This window comes from Periplaneta americana, chromosome 8, assembly GCF_040183065.1.
Source record: "Periplaneta americana isolate PAMFEO1 chromosome 8, P.americana_PAMFEO1_priV1, whole genome shotgun sequence".
NCBI classification, from domain to species: Eukaryota; Metazoa; Arthropoda; class Insecta; order Blattodea; family Blattidae; genus Periplaneta; species Periplaneta americana.
In genome coordinates this window covers 16,851,996-16,876,765 of record NC_091124.1, presented here as the reverse complement: position 1 = coordinate 16,876,765, position 24,770 = coordinate 16,851,996, and the positions used below count along the sequence as shown (strand labels likewise).

The 24,770-nt window shown below is 35.9% G+C and overlaps 1 protein-coding gene across 2 annotated transcripts in view; it reads left to right on the top strand.

Annotated features, from left to right (window-relative positions):
• Positions 1-23,062, top strand: part of nab (NGFI-A-binding protein homolog) — a 521,598-nt gene extending 498,536 nt beyond the window's left edge. The window contains exons 12-14 of one of the 2 annotated variants that reach the window (XM_069832484.1): positions 12,361-12,492; positions 15,631-15,865; positions 22,182-23,062. In XM_069832484.1, the coding sequence (XP_069688585.1) occupies positions 12,361-12,492; positions 15,631-15,840 (342 nt within the window). In that variant the 3' untranslated portion in view covers positions 15,841-15,865; positions 22,182-23,062. The remainder of the gene's footprint in view (positions 1-12,360; positions 12,493-15,630; positions 15,866-22,181) is intronic. The other variant, XM_069832485.1, reaches the window with a different exon arrangement.
• Positions 23,063-24,770: the final 1,708 nt, after the last annotated feature.

Genomic DNA, 24,770 nt, shown 5'->3' with positions numbered 1-24,770 from the left:
GCGTTAAATATTGTGATGCGGCAGCTCAGGATGATTTGTGATGCAGCAGTAAACAAGAAGCCTGCACACACCAGCTTCCAAGCAGACCGGTTTCTTCTGTGTAATCCACCCCGCATTTTTTCCATCCCTTCCTAACTAAGCTACCCTAGTCGTAAGGCTCGCAAGAAGCTAGCTTTAACATTTAAAATAAGTAGTTTCCGAGTTATCCCTTTTCGTCAGTTGTGTTCAGTTGGAGTGTTAGTGTGCATTTGGCTGATATAATAAATAATGAGCGAAATAACAGTTCCTGACACTAATTTACTTGAATTTTTTTTAGGATAATTGTATTATCAAGACCGACTTACGAACAAAAGTGTGATTTAAAAAAACAAATGACCGACTCCTTTGCTGTCAATGAAGGACACAACCAAAATACAGACTCATACTTACGTAATGATACCAATATTGTGATTTCTCTAAGTATGACAGGGAGTGAGCTAATGTTATACCTATACCGGTACGTGTCTATTTGTTAAGAGCTATGTGTAAACCGTGAAATCATATTTTATTACGTATCATTTGAGGTCATGCCTTATTGGTGTTACTTAGATGTTCCAGCCAATCTTCGACTGCTGACTTGAAATTGATTACTATTTATTTTAAGACTGTATTTATGTAATACGTTTTCTCGTATTGCATGAAAGACAACTTGAGTTAGCTTCCCCTGCTCGAAATTTCATGCTACGCCACTGATTTTTATCTACCAACCCAAGCATGTTCGTACGCTGAAACGATAGTGTTCGCACCACAAGAAGTCCCTATGAATTTGTAGGCGAGATAGTAACCTAAGGCGCGTAACACACTTGAAGAGTGTTCGCTAGAGAGAAATGTGTTGCGAGAAAATTCAAAGATTGATAACATGGATTCAAATGGATGTCCACACACTGGAAGAGATTCTCGTTCGAGGCAAAAACCTCGCGCGAGTTTCTCGCTGGAATCATAAGCTCAGCGAATTTTCTTGACACATTTATCAAAGATGTTTGACATTTATACTCTTTATAATGATTGAATGTAGAAAAAGATGTCACAGATGGCGATGAATTGTATTGTTTCTATTTGAAAATGAGGAAGGATGGCTGATAATTGCAGTCAGAAACTTATCGAACTTGTACGATGTCACCCGTAAGCCTATTTATATGATACACGGGATAAAAACTATAAAAACACGAAACTTAAAGAAGATAGTGGATAGTGCAACCGCTTTAAAATGACCTTGTCTTAACTGGGCTAAACAAAATCCCTCCCTAACAATATCTACTTTTGTTGATCGATGGAACTATCATAGAGCCAATTGGCTAGTATATATCCATCGATTCATAGAGTCATTCAACCTAAGAGCCAATTGGCTAGTCTCTGATATTGAGACAACTCATCCTGCCTAAGGTTTTTCCGTGGTTTTCCTAAGGCGCTAAGACAAATGTCGGGATGAGCCCTAAAAGAAATGGGCCACGGACCTGCACTCATATCCCCATTAATCTCCCTAATTACTTTAAATTAATTAACTAATTACATCTCTCCCCCCTCTTCGTAATTGAGCCATCATATAGCCAAATGGCTTGTCTCAAAATTGAGACGATTCAACAAGGCTCATGACAACAATCACCTCCTACATAATAGCCAAATTGGCTAGTCTCTTATACATGAGACAACTCATCTCGCCTAAGGTATTTCGTGGTTTTTCTCAGGCGTAAGACAAATGTCGGGATGAGCCCTATAAGAAATGGGCCACGGACCTATATGCCCTTCCCCATATATATTCCCCCCTTATTATAAACGATGTATGCCCTAGTTCAGATACTATAAATAGTCTATTAAATATACGAGGTCACTCAATTAGTCGCAAATTGAAAGGACAGGGACCTCTCAAATTGCAGATTTAGATTTCACGGCGCTTCTTCTGACGGCCTTCACATGCTTTGTCATCGAACAACAGATGACGGCGTCTTGCCATCCTAACGGCAAACACCAGCCAACTCCTCCTCGCCCCGTTCCATGATCACTTGATCAAATCTCAGTCCCCCTCGCGTATGTGGTACCTAAGAGGTTACGTCCAATTTCGGCTTCCCCTTCAAAATTTTCTAGAGCTCCTTCAGGGGAGCAGCGTAACCCGGAGTGAGACTAGTGGCCAACAGGCTTGGAGCTCACATATTTAGTTTTGTACAGCCCCCAACCCCTTGCAAGGACGCGTTTTGCGTACCTTTTAAATTTTCCTCCCAATTCTCCTTCGATTTTTCGATTTTTTTTTTCGATTTCGAAGAAATCTGGAGACAAATATCAGATTATCTGAAAATAAATAGAGCTATATTTTATTTTGATGAGATTTAATAGTATTAATTAAACATTTGAAATAATGTATCTATATGTCTTAACAGTTTACATAATTTTAATCAGAACATAGCAAATAATCCTCTATCATATCATGAATGGCAAAAAACTGTAGTCCATTCAATCTGAAATAACGCCTAAACGTATCATCATTCAAATCGAAAACAGTGTCCAAAACTCGCCCTTATTTTCGTAAGATACAATGTGATTTTCAGATATTTCTGGCTTTAATTTTAGGCTTGCTTTTTCTTTTCATTAACAAAATATGTTCATGTAACTCCATTTCCTCATCATCTGAATACTCAGATTCAACATAGCGTTCGTACGTAATTTTTAAAGTACGACGTCGTACTTACAGGTTATATATTTAAGTACGACAATATACGTAAATACATAACTATAATATTTCTCCCAACGAGTCATTACTATAATCAGAAAAATACTTTCTGCATGAAGGCAGTGCATAGATGATCATAGCGAGGTGTGATCTGTGATAGCGAGAACTCGCCAAGTGTGTGGAGAAAGGCTCTTTGCCTCTTTCTCGCAACACATTTCTCGCTAGCGAAATCTCTTGTGTTACGGGCCTAAGGCATAATTCCTGTTTCACAAACATCTGTTAAATTGCGTATTACAGGACGCAATTTTTACAATCAGTGCCGTTTTATGTGATGGTATGTACAGTATGGCTTCAAAAAAATTAATTAGAATATACCGTAAAGATACAGGATATACAGTACTCAACTCTAGCAGATAAACAGCAATTTAGTACCAGTTCATGGAGTAAATTTTACGTTGAAGGACGATTAACATTGCATTCTACATTCTACATAGACTTACCAGTACAGTTAATACCGGTAACATCAATGTACTGGCATCCCAATGCGTAGAAAAAAATGTATTGATTGTAACATAGGGTCCGGTAGAGGGCGATTTTAAGGAGCATTTATCCCCCACAGCAGAGTAGAGGGGCGATAAACTAGTCGTACATTCTGTTGCCAATACAGTGCTGCTTAGTCATCATGGAAAGGTGGAGCTGTGCAAAGCGTGCTTTTACAATAGGGATATCCTGAACTAGCACCAACAGATAGCGCGCGTGTACTTTGAGGTGTAGGGCTCTGAGTTCTGCAGTCACAACTGGCCTACGTCTATGTTCATGATACAACGGAGTGGGCTATGGAAATTCAGCTCTCCTTGGCAACGGTTTTGTTGTGAATTGTTTTGTATCTTTGTGCGTGTTCATATCACGTCGGGGTCACCAATATTGTAGCTAAAATACAATATACTGATTAAGTGAAACTCAAGAACAGTTTTTATTTCTCGTCAGAAAGATACAAAACAATTCACAACAAAACCGTTGCCAAGGAGAGCTGAATTTCCATAGCCCACTCCATTGTATCATGAACATAGACGTAGGCCAGTTGTGACTGCATAACTCAGAGCCCTACAGAGGGATGCGCTTTGCGTGTGCATTTGTTTTCCGGTATATAAACATTGAGGATTTTCGTAGTGTATTAGTACATTAAATACTCTTAAAAACAACCCAAAATGCCAAATTTGTGTTGTGTTCCTATGTGTAAAAACCAGGGAAACCCTTTTGTCTTCATTCAGGTCCCAAAATATTCTGAATATATGCTTTAAACCTTAAAAATTCAACTAATTAAATTGCGCCTCGAAAGTGCTAGCTATTAAAGAAAAATAAGCTAACTACTTCAAGTAAGGAATTGCTAGCTACAATTTCATTTTGAAAGAGGGAAAAGAAAAATTAATAAAAACATATGCAACCTCGACAGCGAGCTATGTTAGCTTAGATTATATTCAGTATTTATAGGAGTCTCCGAAGTTTACGCCTGTAGTAAACTCTCGATTAACTGGGATGTTTATTATCCAGGACGATCCATAGTGAAATCCATTTCGTGAATAATGTTTTAGTGTGCTGTAGACTAATTATTAAAACCATGTTTTTACTTCAAATTTTCAAAATCATCCTGCATAGTATTCAAAACTGCATGCCCTTAACCTACAAAACACAGGAATAATCGTGATACTACCACAATCTAGTATATACAGTCGCGAAGTAAATATGCAAACATTAGATAGTTGCTCACCACTAGGATCGCTAATATCGCCTCATTACAGGCAATGCAAAATAGTACCGTCACAGTCTATTGTTTCTAGCACCCTCAAAACTCAAGCTTCGTGACTGTATATAGTAGACTGTGATAGTACTGCGATAATATTATATCATCTTATCAAACATTGCATTTGAGAAAAAAAAATACGAGGAATTCAATCTCAATAGTCCCTTCCCTATAAAAAAAACACACACATTGGTGGCTGCATATCCTGTTTTTATCGTACGGTACTTACAATACTAATGATTAAAGAGGTAATATTCACCTTCGACAAAGTTCCTATTTTATTTATTTATTTTTTTATTCGTGCACCTCATTCTCAAAGTTCTCGTTTAGATTCATGGATATTCAATTCACTCCCACCTATCGCTCAGTATTATACAAGTTTACGCTATTATTTATTGTAAATTAAATTAAATCATGAGATAAGAAAATACTGAATTATATTAAATTAAACTAGGTTATACAAAATAATTATAAATATAATTTTGACACGCACAGAAAACCAACAAGCGAGAGAACGTAATCAACTGTAGCATATGACATAATATAGCCCTACAACATGTTGTGCCGCATGTAACGCTCCTGCCATCTAACGGTAAAACTTTGCATAAGATATCCCCATTAAAAGCTTTCACAAGAACAATGACAGTTTTGAGTCTAGTAGCGTGAATTTCATCATTTTAATTTATGGTGCTATGATCTCTTTCCATCTCCTTATGCGGCTCACATTTCCATCTATAAACAATTCAGGTGGTACGTCAATTAAAACATCGCGATATTCTCAACCGAAGGTCATTTTATGACGAGATTTTAAATCACAAATTTTCATCTAAATGGTAATCATTTAAAGGACGTTCTTTTTCAAGAAATAAATGGCAGACTATGTAGTATTTCATGATTTCATAAATGTTATTTTAAAAAAATAAATTCTTAAATCAATAACTGTTTATAATAATCCGTTCCTCTGCCGGACCCTGAATATTAACTAATTCAATTATATTACCTGTGTGGTGATCTGGTCAATTTCTATTTAATTTTCTTCTCTGTTTACTCCCATTTACGAATTTCCTGGCCACCATTACATTTCTTTTTTTCCATGTCTAGAATAACCACGAACTGCCCTTCATGTAAGATATTTAGGCTTATGTAATGTAACTCAGAAAGTGGCAGCAATATTGAGGATCCCTTGTAGCGTGACTGGACTGTACAGTATTGATGATTATATTTAATTTGTTTTTTTTTAATAGGTTATTTTACGATGCTTTATCAACATCTCAGATTATTTAGCGTCTGAATGAGATGAAGGTGATAATGCCGGTGAAATGAGTCGGGTTCAGCACCGATAGTTACCCAACATTTGCTCGTATTGGGTTGAGGGAAAACCCCGGAAAAAACCTCAACCAGGTAACTTGCCCCGACCGGGAATCGAACCCTGGACACCTGATTTCGCGGCCATACGCGCTAACCGCTACTCCACAGGTGTGGACTTTAATTTCTTTACATGCTAGTAAGTGATGTCGGTTAAAAAATTAATTAGGTCCACTACTTAGAGCCCATTCCACATTAAAGGGGTTCCTATTGGGTTAAAAGGTTTTTTTTTATTCTTTAACCAATTTTTACCATATTTTAGTGTCAATTAGGATGGTTAAAAGAAACATAACCCACCAAATTTGAAGTGATTTGGATAAATAGTTTTGGATTTATTGAAAATTAAAATTTTGTTTGAATAATTTTGAAAACGTCTCAGTCGTCCTTATTTTTCAGTTATCACTCTGAAACATTTTTTTTATGATACTCATACAGATATAAGGTGTGTTATAGGTTTTTTTTTGCATAGTTTTAATGTATAAAAAATATAGGTATCTGATAAGATGCTTTAATTATTTTCCGCTTTTTCAGAATATTAAACACAATATTTTTTTAAAGTGCCGTAATGTACTTTTTTTAATATCCATAATATAGTTTATGCACAACTTATATGTGTATATACCGTATGTAAATTTTCAAGAAGGTCGAAGCAAAACTGAAGCACTTGGAACATTTTGCATTGTAAAAAAAATGTTATTTTGAGAAAAAGTCATTCAAACTTATGAGAAAAACGTAAAGGGCAGCGCACGTGTCATTTAAACGCTGCTGTAGTAGTACCTTTAAAAATGGCGCATGTGCGCGATAAATAAACATCCCCGTGTGACGCAAAGGTTGGGATATGATTTTATGCCAAACCCCCAATTTTGGTTTCGGGACTATTTTAGGCCTAAAAGTTCGGTAGGCCCCTCCCATAAGGAAAGTATTTGAAACCATTTTCAGTTACCGACGCAACTCAGATAATAGCTCGTTTACCTTTTACTTCCGGAGCTGTGCTGGGCGTGAGTTCGATTCCAGCTTGGGCTGACTAGACTACCTGGTTGGTTTTTTCAGAGGTTTTCGCCAACCTCGGCTTCATATCGCTAAATACCATCTTGCTATCATCAATTCCATTGACGCTAAAAGAGTCGTTCATATATGGAGGACCTTGTAGATTTAAATTTCTTACAGTATATATTAGTAGAGTTTGGAGAGAGTGTAGGGTAGGTCTATGTTATTAGTAGGTATGTACAGTAAAAATAAAAGAGACTATTTTCCATGGTTAATAACTTTCAAAATGATATACCGGTGCTACCATATAACAAAAGTTTTGCTATTTGGATCAGAATTATTGCTGGCACTTGAAGGATTAAGCATATAAATAGATATTGTCAGATTCGAGTTGACAGCAGTCATAACCTCAAATGAATATGACTAATGTATCTTGATTTGTTGGAGTTTCAGGTTTGTGCAGAGAGATGAGTCTTGTTTCAGATAAGGAGCATACAGCACGATGGCCAATGTGAGGTCAACAGTTTCCAGAATGAAACGTCCATTTTCTTTTAATTCGGATGTTTTTAGTTTAAATACGCAGCTTCAGTTTCGTTGTCAAATGTATCCTACAGGTTTTGATTTAGCTTCTTGCTTTCGTACGTTCTGCAATTTACGAAAAGCGTTTTAGCAAAAGGTATAGTACTTTCCTGGACGTCCCTTTAATACAAATTTTAAAATAAAAATTACAAATAGTGAAACAACCAGAAGACTATGTACTATAATATTTATTACCGATAACATGGAAAATATTTAGCTATCGGTACATACTTAATATTTCTTACAAAAATCTGTAAACATATTGAAAACGTGCCTGGCTATTCTTCTATTACAATGTTGAACCCAATGAGAATTCCTGAAAATATAGATAATTACCATCTAAATAAGACTTTTAATAAAAAACAGTTGTAATTTTAAAAATAATAGCCTATAATTATCTTTTTTAGATCCTTTGGGTAGGTAGCTATTCTTCTCTTGCAGATCTATAAAAGATCATTGATTATGTAAATTGTCTTTATTTTAAACATAATTCCATGAATCGTTAAAATATAGTATGAAAAATTAGATTGAGTGCCATGTTAGATTTTATAGGAAATTTACATATTTTTTTTATAATATGTTATGTCCTGTCCATGATCAATAATGATCTGTTATCCCGTTTACACTGTACTAGAATATTTCCCTTAAAAATACTGTCGTCACCTTCATACGCGCTTTGAAAAATATTCTTTCATTATTAGCAAAGAATATAACATAATTTTTCTATTAAATACTTACGTAATATAAATACTGTATCATATGTTTAATTTATATTAATATTGAAACAAAATTTCTCATCATATAGCCTATAGATATATTTTCAATTCTAACTTACTTGTACATATTAACAAATACATACCGGTAGTTGAACCAATTTTTGTCTTGTATAAAGTATATTTTCATTTAAGAATGTCGGGCAGAAAGATAATGTACAATGGTGAAAATCTTCTAAAAGTAAGTTATGTGTTTGTATTTTATGCAACACATATCGATACAGCATTTCATTTGTTGAAAATATATATATTTTTTAATATTACGTTTACAGGAATAGTGACTTTGAGATATTGTATCTATCACTTTTCTTCGTCGAAATATAATCAGAATGTGGCATACCATTTTATCACAGATATGTCTTACTTGTGCTGTTTTTACTTCGTGTTACACATTTTATATTGATGTTTCCATTTTAGTGTTCAGCACTATTTGACTGTGCTAGTTGGTTGTGGGACCTGCAACAGATTTAGTTGTATTTTATGCATGTATGCTTATTGGTTTGGGCTGTAGAAATACTGTTTTAACATCCAGACTTTTTGAGTATACATTGATTTTTCTTCTAGATAATTTAGATCTCTTTCTTTCATATTTAAATCAGGTCTTCACTGGAGTCTAATGTAATTAATTTTTCGAAATATCTATTTTTTTTTCAGGTGTAAAATGTTTGTGTAACTGGACTGCTTAGGATTTCCAACTCTACAAAATAGTTAAAGAAATTATATTACTACTTCTTCTATTGTTTTATAACTTTATGCGAAAAATATATTACAAATTTTCAGAAAAACAGATGATAGAAAATAGATGAAAAATGAGAGGCCTGATATACTTAATTGGCATTTAAAGCTTACTGTAATAATTTGGCATTTAGTACCAATACTGAAAAAAATTGTTTTGTAGGTATTTCGGCTTAAGATTTGTAATATTACGGTAGTAGTTTTGTGAGTTTAGAAGTGAATTCACATTTTTTATACCCCTGTCCTTCAATCACCTAATAGCTTCTCTCCAGAGATGACTAGTGTTCGAAACCGATCAAATTCTGTGAGTGATTTGAAGCAGATTTTCTCTAAGAAATTAATTTTTTCCTGCTATTCTCATTATATTATTGTTTTCTTGAGCCGTATCTTGGTCTCATCTCCTCTGACTAGCTTATATAGTTTAAAAAAATGATGTTATATAGTTACCACTTAACCTCTCGTTTTATGTAGATTTGCTTATTATCACCATTTCTCCACTTTACAAAAATAAATGAAGTCATATTCATTACTAACCTATATGCACTCTTCAAACATTACGAAATGCATACCAGAGTATAATTTTTTAGTATTATTAGTACAGTACTGATTTTCTAATTAAATCCAGCCAAGAAAATTTCACTGTTTACTGTTTATCATCAGATTCGTGAATGTATTACACTTACAATACAAAGTTTTCAATTTTGCTTGCTTTAATGAATAATGGCGATAGATTTTGGATTATACTTGGGATGAATCCTCTCTATATATTAGCCAGTTAGCTTTCTGTATACCAAAATTAAAATAATTAATTTCACTGTATAGTTGGCAATCCTAAGAGTTTACCATTCCTTGTAGAATTGATAGCTATTGTTGAACTATTTAGACTTGTAATATTTTAATATATTTCTGATGTGTATGTATAGATGTAATGTATATAAATATTTTTATATTTTGTGAGCCTTATGTTGCCTAGAATCTTAATTTCTATTATATATAAGGCAGGTGTCAGTTATTGTAAAATTTGTAATATTTGGAGATGATTTATAATATATGCAAAATAAATTCGAGTAAAATATTGTTAGGTAGTTCAGTCTCTCATTACAAGAATATATAGTAATACCACATTTTCTCCTCCTCAAATATATTTTCTTAGTAGAAATGAAAGATGGTGGTTGTACAAGGTTTACATAATTTTATACTTTTCTGAGCATGTATTGTGTAAGAATTTTCTTCTTGTAGAATGTTGGTAACTGTACCTAGGTATTTCTTATCACGAGCCATACTCAGGCAGTAGTGGGCTGAGTTAGTGGCAACAGAATTTAAATTTACCGTATTTAACAAAGGCAATTTTTGAAGTATTACTGGTAGGTTAATTTATTTGCTATTAATCTTGTAGATAGAAGTAGAGGCATATAATATATGTTTGTGCTTCACGGTACATAAAAGTATTTCTGTTTGAGGATTTTAAATTCTGTCGTAAGATACACAGTGTGATTCTTTTCTTGACGTCCTGTTACAAATGACTCCCATGCAGCTGTTAGGCAAGAGACCATTGCAAAGAGTGTTGGGCGCTTAGGCCCAGCAAATAGATCAAACACAGGATAAAATAGTGATATGTACATTTACACGTACAAATTTTTTATACTTTCATAAAAGAATTGTTGCTTATACAGCAAAGTTTCTCTTTCGAAATTGATATCTTCCTCAGAATATTGTCTTTTAGCTTCATCAACGTGCGGGAACTGATTTGTTAACTTTGTCCTTCAGTTTTCCCCACAAATAAAAATTGAAAGATGTAACTTAAGCGAAGCAAGGTAGTTGTAATCCAAAACTAAAAACCTTATCCTTATCCTTTTATAAGTATATGATTAAAATTATAAGTTGTATATTTTGTTTATGAATTATTATTAACAATTAATTAAGCAGTAATTAATTTTAATTGAAATTAATAGGTACCGATAGTTTAGTCTTCTTTCTTAAAATTCAAATATCTTATATTGTCCGAAAATTAAAATTTTAATTAATTTAATTTAAATTTAAATTGGTTTAAATTTAATAGTTATAATTAGATAAATAATAAATAAAAAATAACGTATAACTGCATTACAAAGAAAGCTAACTTAAATAATAAGTAACTTACTGAAAGAGTAAAATATCTGAAGACTGCAGTTCCACTCATAATAACATCTTTTTTTTTTTACTATTATACATAATGACATTCGCCGTTTCCACTTCCCACAAAAAAAAATCTGTAAATAATATACGGTACAGTACTTTCTGTCTCTTTATTACCCTAAGTCTCTTTTCGAAGTAAAGTAGTTTATAAAGTGGTTTACTTGACAAGACATAACCAAGATACTTACATAAGAAGGTAAGAAATGTTTTATATTTTAATTTAGCTTTGAGATATTGTTCTTAATAGTGAAATACTGAAAGAAAGAAGGATAATGACTTTATTGTTAAATCATGAACTTTAGATAAGTACCTTACATTCACATATGTAATTTAAAGGAATTGATTTGAGAACTCATGATTTCATTGTGTCGTATTATATTGTCTAATCTGCTCAATTGTGTTGTAAGAAACATGATTTAATATAAAAATCCAAACAAAATTAAATCCAATTTAAAAATTTTTTCCTCTGTTTTGAATGTGAGATCAGTATATTAGGAGGGCGAGAACCTAACTCTGATGTTAGTTTCTGTCACATTTTCAGTTAAGTTATTTATGATTACAGTTATAAGCTTACTTATGATTAAACATTCAAACTCAATATCAAAGGAAAAAATAGCATTAACCTCATTAATATTGTTAGTTCATTGAATGTAATAAAATTACCGATATTTATTATTTAATTACAGTTTATAAATTCTCAAATTAAATTGTAAACAAGAAACTACGTTCACTTTATTTGAGGAACCAAGATAAAATATACGATCAGACAGTATTATTTTCCGCCTTGAGTTAGCAATGTGCTTATATAAATCCGTTCAAGCATTTCTTTAATAAAATAATAAAAAAAGAACTTCAAGAATTGTTTTTATTACTAATATTTTGTTATAACCAGTAGATTGTTTTTACAAATTGTTAAGAAATAAATGCAAAGAGGTAAAATTATCAATTTCTCAAGAAAGTCAAAACCAATTTTAGCAATTCTATTTATGTATAGCCAATATTTATGGCACCTTCGCAAACAATTTGAATAATTTTGGCACCTTTCTTAATATTTGGTGAGTTACTTTCACACTATTGTAAGTTAGTAACTCAAAATCAGTGGAACGCAAATATACAATTGAATTTAGAATATTAGTAGGCGTGACATGTAGTTACTATTGTATATCTGAAGCCACTGGCTCGTGTACTACTGGCAGGCGTGTGGTTTCAATCTATGCGGATTCCTCAAAGGCCTCATGTTTCAGTTGGTGCAGGACACGCTGCTAGACGAGGGGTTGCGAGTGGTGAAAGAGTTGGTGGCAAGTCAAAACAAGGACTCTAGCACCGGCAGTGATAATTCATATTGCGACTCGTATCACAACGAGAACAAAGTTCAGGTCAGTGGCTGTCAGTCCTTTAATAGACGTACTGTCATTGTAAGTTATCTTGAACCTTACATCCCCTAAGTCTGTCTTTGGAACTGCTCGGTACGGCATGTACTCATCAACGTAACGACACGGCAAGGATGCCCCTCCCTCGGGTAACGTGACTCTTTTCAGAAAACGTTGGTTCTTACACTTTACGCCTATCTACTATAATAGAACTTGGTTCAATACAGACATCATCTTCTCTCGATACTCCGGTTTTGAGAGGAGAACTTAGTTTTGTAGCAAGCTTTAATTAACCTGTAATGAGTAAGTATTTAAATATAATCGTGTGTACACTCCTCTCTCATCCGGGCTGGGGACCAGCAATGGAGGAGTTACTACAGCTACTTCTAGCTATATATTATATAGGCCTGCATGACTTACACCTTCAGCTAATAAGTACATATTCTCATAACAATATTTTACAGGCTTATTATTTGAATTTACATTAATTTACAATTATACACAATCCATATCCCTATCATTGCTGCCATCATCGCTTGTTTCAAAATTAATTATTTCGCCAATGGCATCATCCATTCGGAATTATCTTCTTAATCGTAGGTACTACTTTCTGAACACGATAGAATTCTTCGATTGTATTCCGAATAACATATTGATCGAAGTCGTCCACTTCAACTTTACACAAGTCTAATTCTGGAATGAAATAATATGTTAAGTAGAACTATAAGAAAATAATAACTTGCAACAATAATTCATTATGTCGCTCTCAATACACACACTATTGTACATAACTATTATAGCAATAATTTCTAAACATTACATACCTATTCTTTCCCGGAGTAGTGTGAGGTTCATTCGGTTGTAATTCCATATTATTTTTAATTCTCTTCACGGAACTAATACTTTTGCCAGAGTATTTAGCCGCTCTCTCATATTCCTTAGCAAGAGGTTCCAGCAAATATACGTTTAATTTTTCCTCCTCGCAACGCTTAATTTTATTATATTTGCGATAATTTCTCTTTCTCCGCTATGGATAACAGCGTTACTTTTTCTCCGAGGTGGTGTGATTTCACCATAATAACTACCCTGTGGTTGCTGCTCCATGGTAACACTACTGGTACGCAGTGAAGGAAATAGTTCTATGTTTTTTGACAAGAGATTATGATGCGGAGCATGCGCAAACAACTCAGTTGGCTCCACCCGCGTTAAGCCCTTCCTTCCCTCTACCCCTCTGTCCCCGCTCAGAAGGTTCAAGATAACTTGCAATAACAGTATGTAACATTGAGTAACAACAAGAAACGAGTTTCAATCATTATTATTCCTGTTCTATCTATACTTCCCATTTATTTCCTTTTCTTGCTTCACCTTCACTTCCTTTTTTTACTCTTACTTCCTTTTTCGTTGCTGCTTTTACACTCCTGCCTCTTCCTCCTGCACTCATATTGCTTTCTCTTTCATCTCTATTTCTTCCTCTCTCACCCCTACTTTTCTCTTTCACTCCTAAATCTTCCTCTACTTTCTTTCTCAACTTTATTTTTCCTTTTTCACTCTCACTTTTCCACTTGCGCACTTCTTTTTCGCTCCTAACTCTTCTTTTTTCGCTCCTAACTTCTTTTTTCGCTCATACCTCTTCATTTTTCTCTCCTACCTCTTTCTCTTTCGCTCCTACCTCTTTCTCTTTTTTTCTCACCTTTTCCTTTTTCATCCCTACCTTTTGCTTTTTCACTCCTACCTTTTCCTTTTTTACTCCTACCTTTTTTTTCGTTCCTACCTCTTTCTCTTTTTATCTCACTTTTTCCTTTTTCAACTCTACCTTTTCCTTTTTCACTTCTACCTCTTTCTCTTTTGCTCCTACCTCTTCCTTTTTCGCTCCTTCCTTTTCTCTGCTCTCTCTTCCTTTTTCCCTTCTACTTCTTACTTAGTCACTCCTGTCTTTATTTCTCCATATTATCTCTTCCTTTTTCGCTTTTACTTCTCCCTCTTTTGCTTCTACCTCTTCTTTTATCCCTGTTACTGCTTCCTTTTTTGCCCCTTTCTCTTTTTCGCTTCTACCTCTTCCCTTTTCACTGCTATCTTTTCCTCTTTTGCTCCTACCTCTTCTTTTTGTTTCTACCTCATTCTTTTTCTCTCCTATCTCTTTCTCCTTTGCTCCTATTTTCTTTTTGCTCTTACCGCTTCCTTTTTTTCCCCCTTACGTCTTCTATATCTGCTCCTAGCTCTTTTTATTTTGTTCTTACCTCCTCCTTTTCCGCTCATACTTCTTCCATTATCGCTTCTTCTATTTCTTTTTCGCTCTTACCTCTTCCTTATTTGTTCCTACCTCTTTTTCTCTCCTACCTCATACTTTTTCGCCCCTACCTCTTCCTTTTTCGCCCCTACCTCTTCCTTCTTCGCTCCTACCTCGTTCCTTTTTGTTCCTACTTCTTTCTTTTTCACTGCTACTTTTTCCTTTTTCGCTAATACTTCTTCCTTTATCGCCTCTTCTCTTCCTTTCTTACTCCTACCTCTTCATTTCTCGGTCCTACATCTTTCTTTTTTACTCTTACTTCTACTTTTTTCGCTCTTATCCCTTTCTCATTTGTCCATACTTCTAACTTTTTTGCTCCTACCTCTTCCTTTTCCACTATTGGTTCTTTCTCTTTGCTCCTATTTCTCCTTTTTCGCTTCTACCTCTTCCTCTTTGGACCTTACTTCTTCCTCTATTGCTCTTACCTCTTTCTCTATCACTCGTACTTATTTCTCTTCATTCCTACTGTACTTTTCCTTTCACTCTTATTTTTTTTATTTCACCATTCTTGCTCTTTCTCATCTTCTACATTTTTCGTCGTTTTTCTTTTCCTTATTTATCTTTTTTCTCCCACCTCTTACTCGTCTTCTCTTCTCGTTCCCTTTCTATCTCACCCACCTTTTCTACCTGTGCGGTCACGGTGTTCTAGTTACACTTGGCTGCATCAACATTCATTCTCGGGGAGGAAGTCGATCATCCTCAATAGAAGTGGAGTGAGGCTGACGTCATAGTTCCCCTACTTTGCGAGTTCTGCAGGCCTGGGTTAGATGAACAAGAGCATGGACTGGGTAATCTCTGCACGAATAATGGACAGTTTACTATGTAGTAACACATGATCATTCCTTGCTATGACGCAGGTGATAGCGTCTAGCGGTGGCAACATCATCGCAGTGGCCAATCCTGCCCTCTCCATGTCGCCAGCGATTGCACCTCCCACGCCTGTCTTATCAGATGCTGGAAGTGGGAACGAAAAGGGATCGTCTACTCCTGTGATGCTTCTGAAACAGGAGCCCCTGTCACCTGCTACGTCACCATCTCCCACCACAGGACTGGCCAAGCCAGAGTGAGCCACCAAATGCCGTCAAAGTGGAGGTATGATTGTGCACGTCAAAATCGAAACGTATGAATTCCTGTATTCATTCAGTACGTAGTAATTAAGTTGCAAACATTAATTCTATAGTTTATAATTTGAATTATATGATATTTATGGTTCAAAAGAATTTACAAGTCGTTTGATGATGTTACTATTTTTTTTTTTAAATATGTGAAAAATTTTCCAAATTCCAAGAAACTTGCATTGTAGGCTAAATTATGCCAATATAGAGTGAACCATAAGCATTGTCATTAATTTCAGGGATTAATCGAGAAATTCCCAACAGATACTGATTAGAGTCTTTTAAGTTACTTCTTTCACTTGCACCCTTATTACTATCACTTCTTCCCGACTGCTGGATTAGTTTTTTTCCCCTCACCAGTCTTCTTTCCTTTTCCCATGCTCCTTCTGCCACTCATCCTCATATTCAAGTGCTTTCTTAGCAGGCTTGCATTCCTTAACTCATGGATATATACAGTAGTGTGCAAATTAATCCGAACAACGTAATTACTTATGCAAAAACACTCAAACGGGATAAAAAGAAGGATCTAAGACATACCTCAGTAATATATGTGGCCTCCCTTGTTCCTAATAACAGCTCTGAGACGATTTGGTATGGATTCCACTAATTTCCAACAAATATGCTTCATTTCTTCATCGCGAAACCATACACCAATGAGAGCAGAAATCATCTTCTCCTTTGTAGAATAATCCATTTTTTGCATTATTCTTTTGCAAATTGACCACAAGTTCTCAATGGGGTTGATGTCGGGTGAGTTGCCTGGCCAGGGGAGTACCTGAATATTCTTCTTGTTGAAGAATTCTGTAGTTTTTCGAGACGTATGGCATGGTGCCAGGTCTTGTTGGAACACACCTCTGCCATCCGGAAATGATTTTTGCAGCTGGGGTACGATTCTGGTTTCCAATAAGTGAATATATTTGTCAGAATTCATCATTCCCTTGATAGGTATTAATGCTCCAGGCCCTTCATGTGTAAAACAACCCCATTACTTTAGGGGGATATTTGGGTGCTTGTTGGAGATGAGCTGCTGTTACTTTTTCGGATCCTTTCCGTACGTAAGAAACACGGTGGCCGTGGACCTCGAAATGAGACTCATCGGAAAAAAGTACATTCTTCCAGTCATTCACTGTCCAGTGTTGATGTAATTTTGCCCACATTAAGCGTTTTTTGCACATAACAGGGGTTAGCAGTTGCTTCTTAATAGGCTTACGAGCCCTTCGTCCAGCTTCCAAAAGCCTACGCCGCACTGTTGTGACGTGAATATTCGCCCCAGTGGTAGCCATTAACTCGCGGGTTAAGTCGACAGCAGTTAGTCTAGGATTTAATTTACTTTTCCTGACAATTAAACGATCATCTGCAGGTGAAGTCTTCCTTTTCCAACCACAGTTTCCTTTTTTCTGGGGTGTGATGGATCCAGTCTCCCTGTATCGTTTTATGATCGGATTAACAGTAGCCAAACCGATGTGACATTCTGCAGCAATTTGTCTCTGTGTCATAGAAGAATGCTCTGCTAATGTTATAATTTGAGACCGTTTTCGTGGAGTTGTATCCATTTGTGAAGACGACAGAATGTACACAGGATTGCAGTATTAAGTCTTCAACACAACTGAAATGCTTATAAGTACAAAACGACAGGCAAAATGTCACATATTATAAAAAAATAATGACAGACCTTCAACAATGGAATTACACGTACTACAGATGTCAATTAAAGCGGTATGAGCAGCTGTGAGGCCATCAATGACAGAAAATGTAAAAATATGTTGTGTTCGGATAAATTTGCACGCTACTGTACAACTCAATAGACATTTACAACTAGATTCACTACTTTTGCAGACGATTTAGCTCTAGTGGCATCCTCAGAAGATGAATTACAATGTTCAATTTTTAATTTTGGAATTAAATATGATATGAAAATCAATAAAGAAAAAACTAAAATTATGGCCTTCTGCGGAAAATACTCTGTGCCTAGCAAAATATATTTAGATTAAAAAATATTGGAAAGGATCAATTATTTTACATATCTCGGATACAAATTATCTTTTTTCGATGAAGTAGACATTTCACAGAAATTTTCTAAATATGCCAAAACAATGGGAATAATTAACACCATTATGAAACCTTCCCTAGTACAAAGGCATACTCGAATTCGCCTTTACAAGACCTTGGCGAGATCTTTGTTACGGCAGTGAGGCATGGACATTGAGGAACAAAGACGAAAGCAGAATAACGGCTAATGAAATGAAATTTATGAGATATACAGCAGGATATATGAAATGGGATCACAAACGCAATGAAGATGTAATGGAAGAATTACAACTAGAACCTGTAATTAATCACGTAAAACATTATCAGAACAACTGGATAAATCATCTGCATCGCATGCATAGAGATAGAATCCCAAAAGTCATGCTCCACTATCGTCCAAACGGGAAGAGATCTCTCGGTCGTCCAAAGAAGCACTGGATTGAAAATTCAACTGTGAGATCGTAACAGGCCATTTGGCCTAATGCTTGAAGGGAAGAAGAAGAAGAAGAAGAAGAAGAAGAAGAAGAAGAAGAAGAAGAAGAAGAAGAAGAAGAAGAAGCATTCCTTAAAGAAAACTAATTGAAAAATCACTTGTCTAAATCATCAGCTTGTCACATAGGTGGTCCAGGTTCGAGTCTCAGTCGGGCCTAGGGTTTTCATTGTAAAAGCTATAGTGATACTTGTGGTGGACAAGGCCGTAGTTGGAATTTTTCTTGGAAATCTCCCATTTCCCCATGTTAGGCATCAACAGCATTCTTTCTTATCTTCATTCCATCATTCTTTCTTACCATTCTCTGATCACCAGCTGGTGATGCATTGAGGAGTCTAGTCTAGGGATGAGTGGAGTTTCCTACTTTGGAATCTGGATACTTAGCAGGCTTTAGCGCAGTCAGCTGGTGTATGTTGGCAACGAATATAGCTGGAGATCAGTGTAGTACTTCTCTCTGATATACATGGCACAGCGGTCGGGTCGACCTGGTTGGCGAGTTGGTAAAGAGCTGGCCTTCTATGCCCAAGGTTGCGGGTTCGATCCCGGGCCAGGTCGATGGCATTTAAGTGTGCTTAAATGCGACAGGCTCATGTCAGTAGATTTACTGGCATGTAAAAGAACTCCTGAGGGACAAAATTCCGGCACATCCGGCGATGCTGATATAACCTCTGCAGTTGCGAGCGTCGTTAAATAAAACATAACATTCTTAACAGCGGTCGGCATTCCATGCAGCAAGCCGCATCTTACGTCATACTTATGCAGGGGCAATTCACTAATGCATCCCTCCATGCGTACTCACTCCACGTAGGAGCAGTACCAGTACATACGTAACTGGCGATCAGCATGTCTGTTTCCAAACCATTAAACGTAAAGAGCGGAGTAAAAGGAATATTTGTAGAAGAATGAGAAGAGAAAGTCTTTTGTTGTGCACAGGAAGAAAATGTAACATGCTTGTTATGTTCTAAACTAATTAAAGGGTTTCATATTACCACCATAAAGAGACATTATACAAAACTCCATTGTCACATGTACTTGTAGTAGTAGTAGTCATGGTCACTCTGCAGGGAAGCATAGGGCCTTGATGAAAGCACGCCATCGTACTCTGTTGTTCGCCAACGCTTTAATTTCTTTCCAGCTTTTCCCTGCCTGTTTAGCCTCATCTCTAATTGTGTTGCTCCATGTTATTTTAGGTCTTCCACTTCGTCTGTTCAGTCCTTGGGGGTTCCAATCTGAAGCAGTAATTAGGAGAGGGAGAGACCGATTTATTAGCGAAATGATATCTCCATATTTTTGTTACATGTATTCGCGGGGATGTTCTGGCGACTTGATTAGAATTAGTTTCCCACGCAGATGGTTCGCTTCCTCTCGTCACTTGTCAGAATCGGACAGATTTATGGCCACCTTGGGCAGAGTTTTGCATAGACACTCTTTCAAGCGTAAAAGCCTAAAGTTGGACTGGACCCGTGGGAAAGATACTGCCAAGCTTGGGTTTTCCAAAGAACGGGTATTCTTGAGAGATCTACAAGCTAATTTGATGTCATGGGAAATCCAAAGTCTAAATTTAGAGATGACGTATTTCGCGCCCAATGAGAAGAGATCTTGGTTCAGCTTATGAGGTCACTTTGGACCAATAGGGAATAGATTTTAGGCCGGTTAAGTGACGTAGTTGTTAGCCAATAGGATAGTTAGTTTTAGCGTAGGATAGGTTTTTATAAATAAGGGTGACGGGGCGCGGAGAAGAGACGACGACTATTCCGCTTCGTGTCGACACAAACACAACTTCTTATCGTGTCGGCGGCCCTACATACAGGGCACAATAACTACTTCGTTTTGTGTCGACAGGACTACGACTTCTTTTCGTGTCGACGGCACGACACACTGAGTTTTTTTTGGTGTCGGCGGCCCAACTTAATAGTCTTTCTTCCGGCAAAGACTCAATAGATAGAACGTTGTCATCGGTGAGACTACTCGTCAACGTTTAGGAGCTTCGATCATAGTGTACTGGGCAGAGTATTGAATTTATAGTATCGGATAGAGCTTATTCAGAGCTGCCATAGAGTCGATACAGAAGTGCGATCAACGATTGAATTATAAGTCAGCCGGAAATACATACACTTGGGTTTACCAAGTGAATACGACAATAAACTTATAGTTTTGGAGTTTACACTGCCTTTTATATAAGTAGCCGGCTTGGTTATATTCCTGACATCATCCTACACCACAACCGTACCTCGGCTACCCTGAGTGAATCTCACGCAACACCGAGACGCACCCACCCTCAAATGGCGCCCAACGTGGGGCCACAATAACCAACCCACCCTCAAATCCAGAGCCATTTTAGTGATGTTATCATTTTCTCTTCTTAGTACATGCCCAATCCACTTCCATTTTCTGAAATTGATTTCTTTGCTGATTTCGTGCTGATCTGCCCTTGTCCACAGTTCCTTATTAGTTATAATCTCTGGCCACCAAATACCCATGATGTTCCTCAAGCAAAGATTTATAAAGACTTGCAATTTCTTTCCAATTTGTTTCGTTGCCTTCCAAGTTTCGAAACCGTATAGTGAAATCGACTTTACATTTGAGTTAAATAATCTTAATTTAAGGAGATTTTCTTCATCGACTTTACATTTGAGTTAAATAATCTTAATTTAAGTTTTAAGGAGATTTTCTTCGACCTCCTAATCGATTTCAATTGAATAAAGGCATGTCTTGCTTTCTTTATTCTGGTATTTACATCTTCATCTGAACTACCATTCATAGAAATTATACTTCCCAGATATGTAAATTCATTTGTAGCTTCAATTACTTCTCCTTCTAATATGAGAACAGAATCTACTCTATTATAGATCCTCATTTCTTTTATTTTGTGTTTACTTATTTCCAAACCAGCATTTGCTGCCAACTTATGCAAGTCATGAAACATGTACTTTGCTGTAATATTAATACTGATTAAGAAAAGCATTGCCGAATATAATTTTCTGACATTATAAAATTTTGAAACTTTGCAAAGAAGCCTAAATAAGGTAAAATTTCTCAGATTTAAAAATATCCCGAAAATTCGCTACAATTCAAAATTCTTTAGGTCATTTTGTGCTAGGTTTATTTCAATTTTCGGCTCGACATATATATGTGAGCAATTTCTTTAAAAAATGAAACATGTTAAATGTAAAGTGCTCACCCGAGTGACAGACCAACATTCATTTAAGCAATTGAGGGGCTGGGTGCAAGAAGGACATTTTAGAGGATGTGCCCTTTTTGAGTAAAATGCTTTATTGTGTCCTCTGATCTGTTAAGCATATGATCACCAAGTTGCAGTTCAATACTGTGCTCATAGAGGTCAGGAGTACCCAAAATGTAAAGGCGTGCATAGGTAACATTATTACAGTTTGAATTTTCAACATCAATTTTCTCAGAACTTGCATTTGAGAGAAGTGCCTTTCTTGCACCCAACTCCTCAATTACAAATTGCAACTTATGATGGAGAACCAGATTTCACTTCACTAATTAAAACATCGGGATAGGCTGATGAGTAATTTCAAATCCATGAGAAGGATGCTAAGATATCTTATAGTTCGGTTACTTATTTCCAGACTATACTGGAGGGCGAGGTTCAGTCCTCTCCTTCCCCCAGCCTACTGCTTTCTACCACCACTCGTTTTGCAATTCGCGCTGCGTTTTATATGACGTCACCTATGTTGATGTTCTGCCGGCCTCTCACATAGCATTACCCTGTAACCATAGTAACAGTAAACATGTCTTTCTTTTTTTCTAGGTTTAGATACTGGAACCAACACAAGTCTGATACGAGGGCCGTCCTTACGCAGAAGAAGAAAATGAAGAAATACGTAGATGAGGTCCAGGTCCTTCCCGGAGGTGGTATGAAGGGACAACAAGAGCCACCGCAGTTTTGTGTAGTGCAACTGGACTCCGGTAGCCTTCACACTACCTCCAGCAAAAGTGCAAAAGTTTACTGTGATATTCGTGTTGTTGATTGTTGTTCGTTTGTTGTTGCTGTTGTTGCTGCTGCTACTGCTGTGTGCTGTTGGCCGGAAAGCAACCGGACCGATTGGGGAGTCTGTCAGAGTTCAAATCCCCCTGCCCTCTCACATGCTTCTCTCACCAGGGGGCTTTGTTTCAAAATGTAACATGGCTCTGCATAGATCAGCAGTCTATTTTATTTACATCCGATTTAAAGTTGTTGAGAGTCAAAGACTCGCTAAAAGAAACTTTAAATGTTAGATAAATATATATATATAGAAGCTAGTTTTACATAAAACTTTATTAAAATATATATTATTATTATTACTTAATTATAATTATGGATACAGTATTTCTTATATCCATGTAAAAATAGATTTTTTATCTACATTTCGCCTATCGTATCTCGTGTTTCAGAAACGTAAACATGTTCCATTTTGAAATAAGACCTCGTTTGCCTTTCCCCTGATCCCCACCTGCAAGGCCTTGTTTATATCACACAAACTTTGTTCAGGTCTGAATCATATTTGTCGAGTAGTGTTTATTAACAATTTGTGAGTTTAGCTTCACAAATTGTACACTACATAATATTTCATTACAGAATTTAAAAAATAACGTAAAACATTTTGAGAACTGTTTACGAAATGAGATTAGTTAACTCAAAAGTATCGGTAAATACTTTAGATTTTCTAATCTCAGCTGTTATTCTGTCAGATTCAAGTTATATTACCAACAAATCTACAAACTCACAATGACCTAATGTTTCACGGGATGTATTTACTATAAAAATTCCTCTTGGTGACTTATGTTATACGGACAATATCTTTTCATTGATATCTGCAGAAATTATTTGGATGATGAAGATGTTAATGGTGGAAATTACAATTAATTTGGTAATCCATGTTGAATCTTTCGTACACTACTTTTAACACTTGAATATAAATACTCACATGCTATAGTTGCGACAGTTTCTACATTGGACAGACAGGCAGATCATTCCAAACTCGATACAAAGAACACATTAAAGCAATAACCAGAGGACACAATACATCTACATATGCCGAACATATAACTAATGCTAACCACACATACAATAACATAAATACAGACATGGAAATCCTACACATACAACCCACTTGACATATTCAAAGTCAAAGTGAAAACGTGGGTTCTTAGAAACCCATTCTATTCTGTACAAGAATATTTTGAATCAGAAAATCAAGCTATAGATATTTTTTAGGTTTCTTTCTCTGAATTGTATTATTATTTTGTAATATATTAGGAAATTCTTATAAATTGTTAAGTTAATTCTTGTTTTATTGTATATAAACGGAGCAAATCAAATAATATTTGTGATCAGCGTGTTACAATTTTCATCTAGATATTAGCCTATTTTTGATAATCTTGACTCTCAATTGTGAACTCTAAGGAGTATTTATGATCATTTTGTTTTATGTTTAGTGTTGTAATAGAATAATTTTCATTTTTGCACGATAATTTCACACGTGTAATTTGACAATGTTATTAGCTTTTGCTATAACGACAGCTAATAAATACTATACTACTATACTACTACTATACAAAAACCAAAAAAATCAACACACTAGAACAATGTGAAATATACGGACACACTAAAACACACCCTAATCAAATTCTCAACACACAGATCAATTTCAGAACACACACACTATTTGACACAACTCTTCATCACATGAACGCACCCACACAACAGGCAGCGAAGGTGAGATAGCGACGAGATCTAGTAGGCTCTGAGGATGGTGTCAAGTAGCACCGAAACAGCTGTAAGCCACACATGCTTACATAATTAACACAAGTAAGATCGCCATTTAGTCAATTATTTATAATTAATTTGGCTACAATTATGACAAATTACTGTCAGCAACAATGATGATGATGATGATAATGACTGATAAGATAGTGAGTATGGGGAAATAGTTAATTGAATGGAGGGGAAAACGAAAGTAGCTTTTGAAATCCTCACTAAGTATTATCTTGTGCACCACTGTTGTGTAACAGCATGTGTGATTGTGAAATGAACGAGCCCGGGTTCAAATCCTGGTTCTAAAAAGTTACCTGGTTGGGGTTTTTCTGTAGTTTTCCCCCTCAGCCAATTGAAGCAGAATTGCTGGGTAACTTTCAGTGTTGGAACTCGGACTCATTTTGTCTTCATTAATTTCAACTTCCATATTATATCATCTGTCAATAGCTTCAGGTCAACTGAAGATGCAGCAGGATGTAGCACCGTGACTTACATATAGATGGCATCTATCTGAAGTTCCAGGATGACGGAGGGGCTCTCGTAGCAGACTCCGTCGAAACTGGGTGATGCGTAGCCAAATCGATAAATGCACCAGACAGTAAA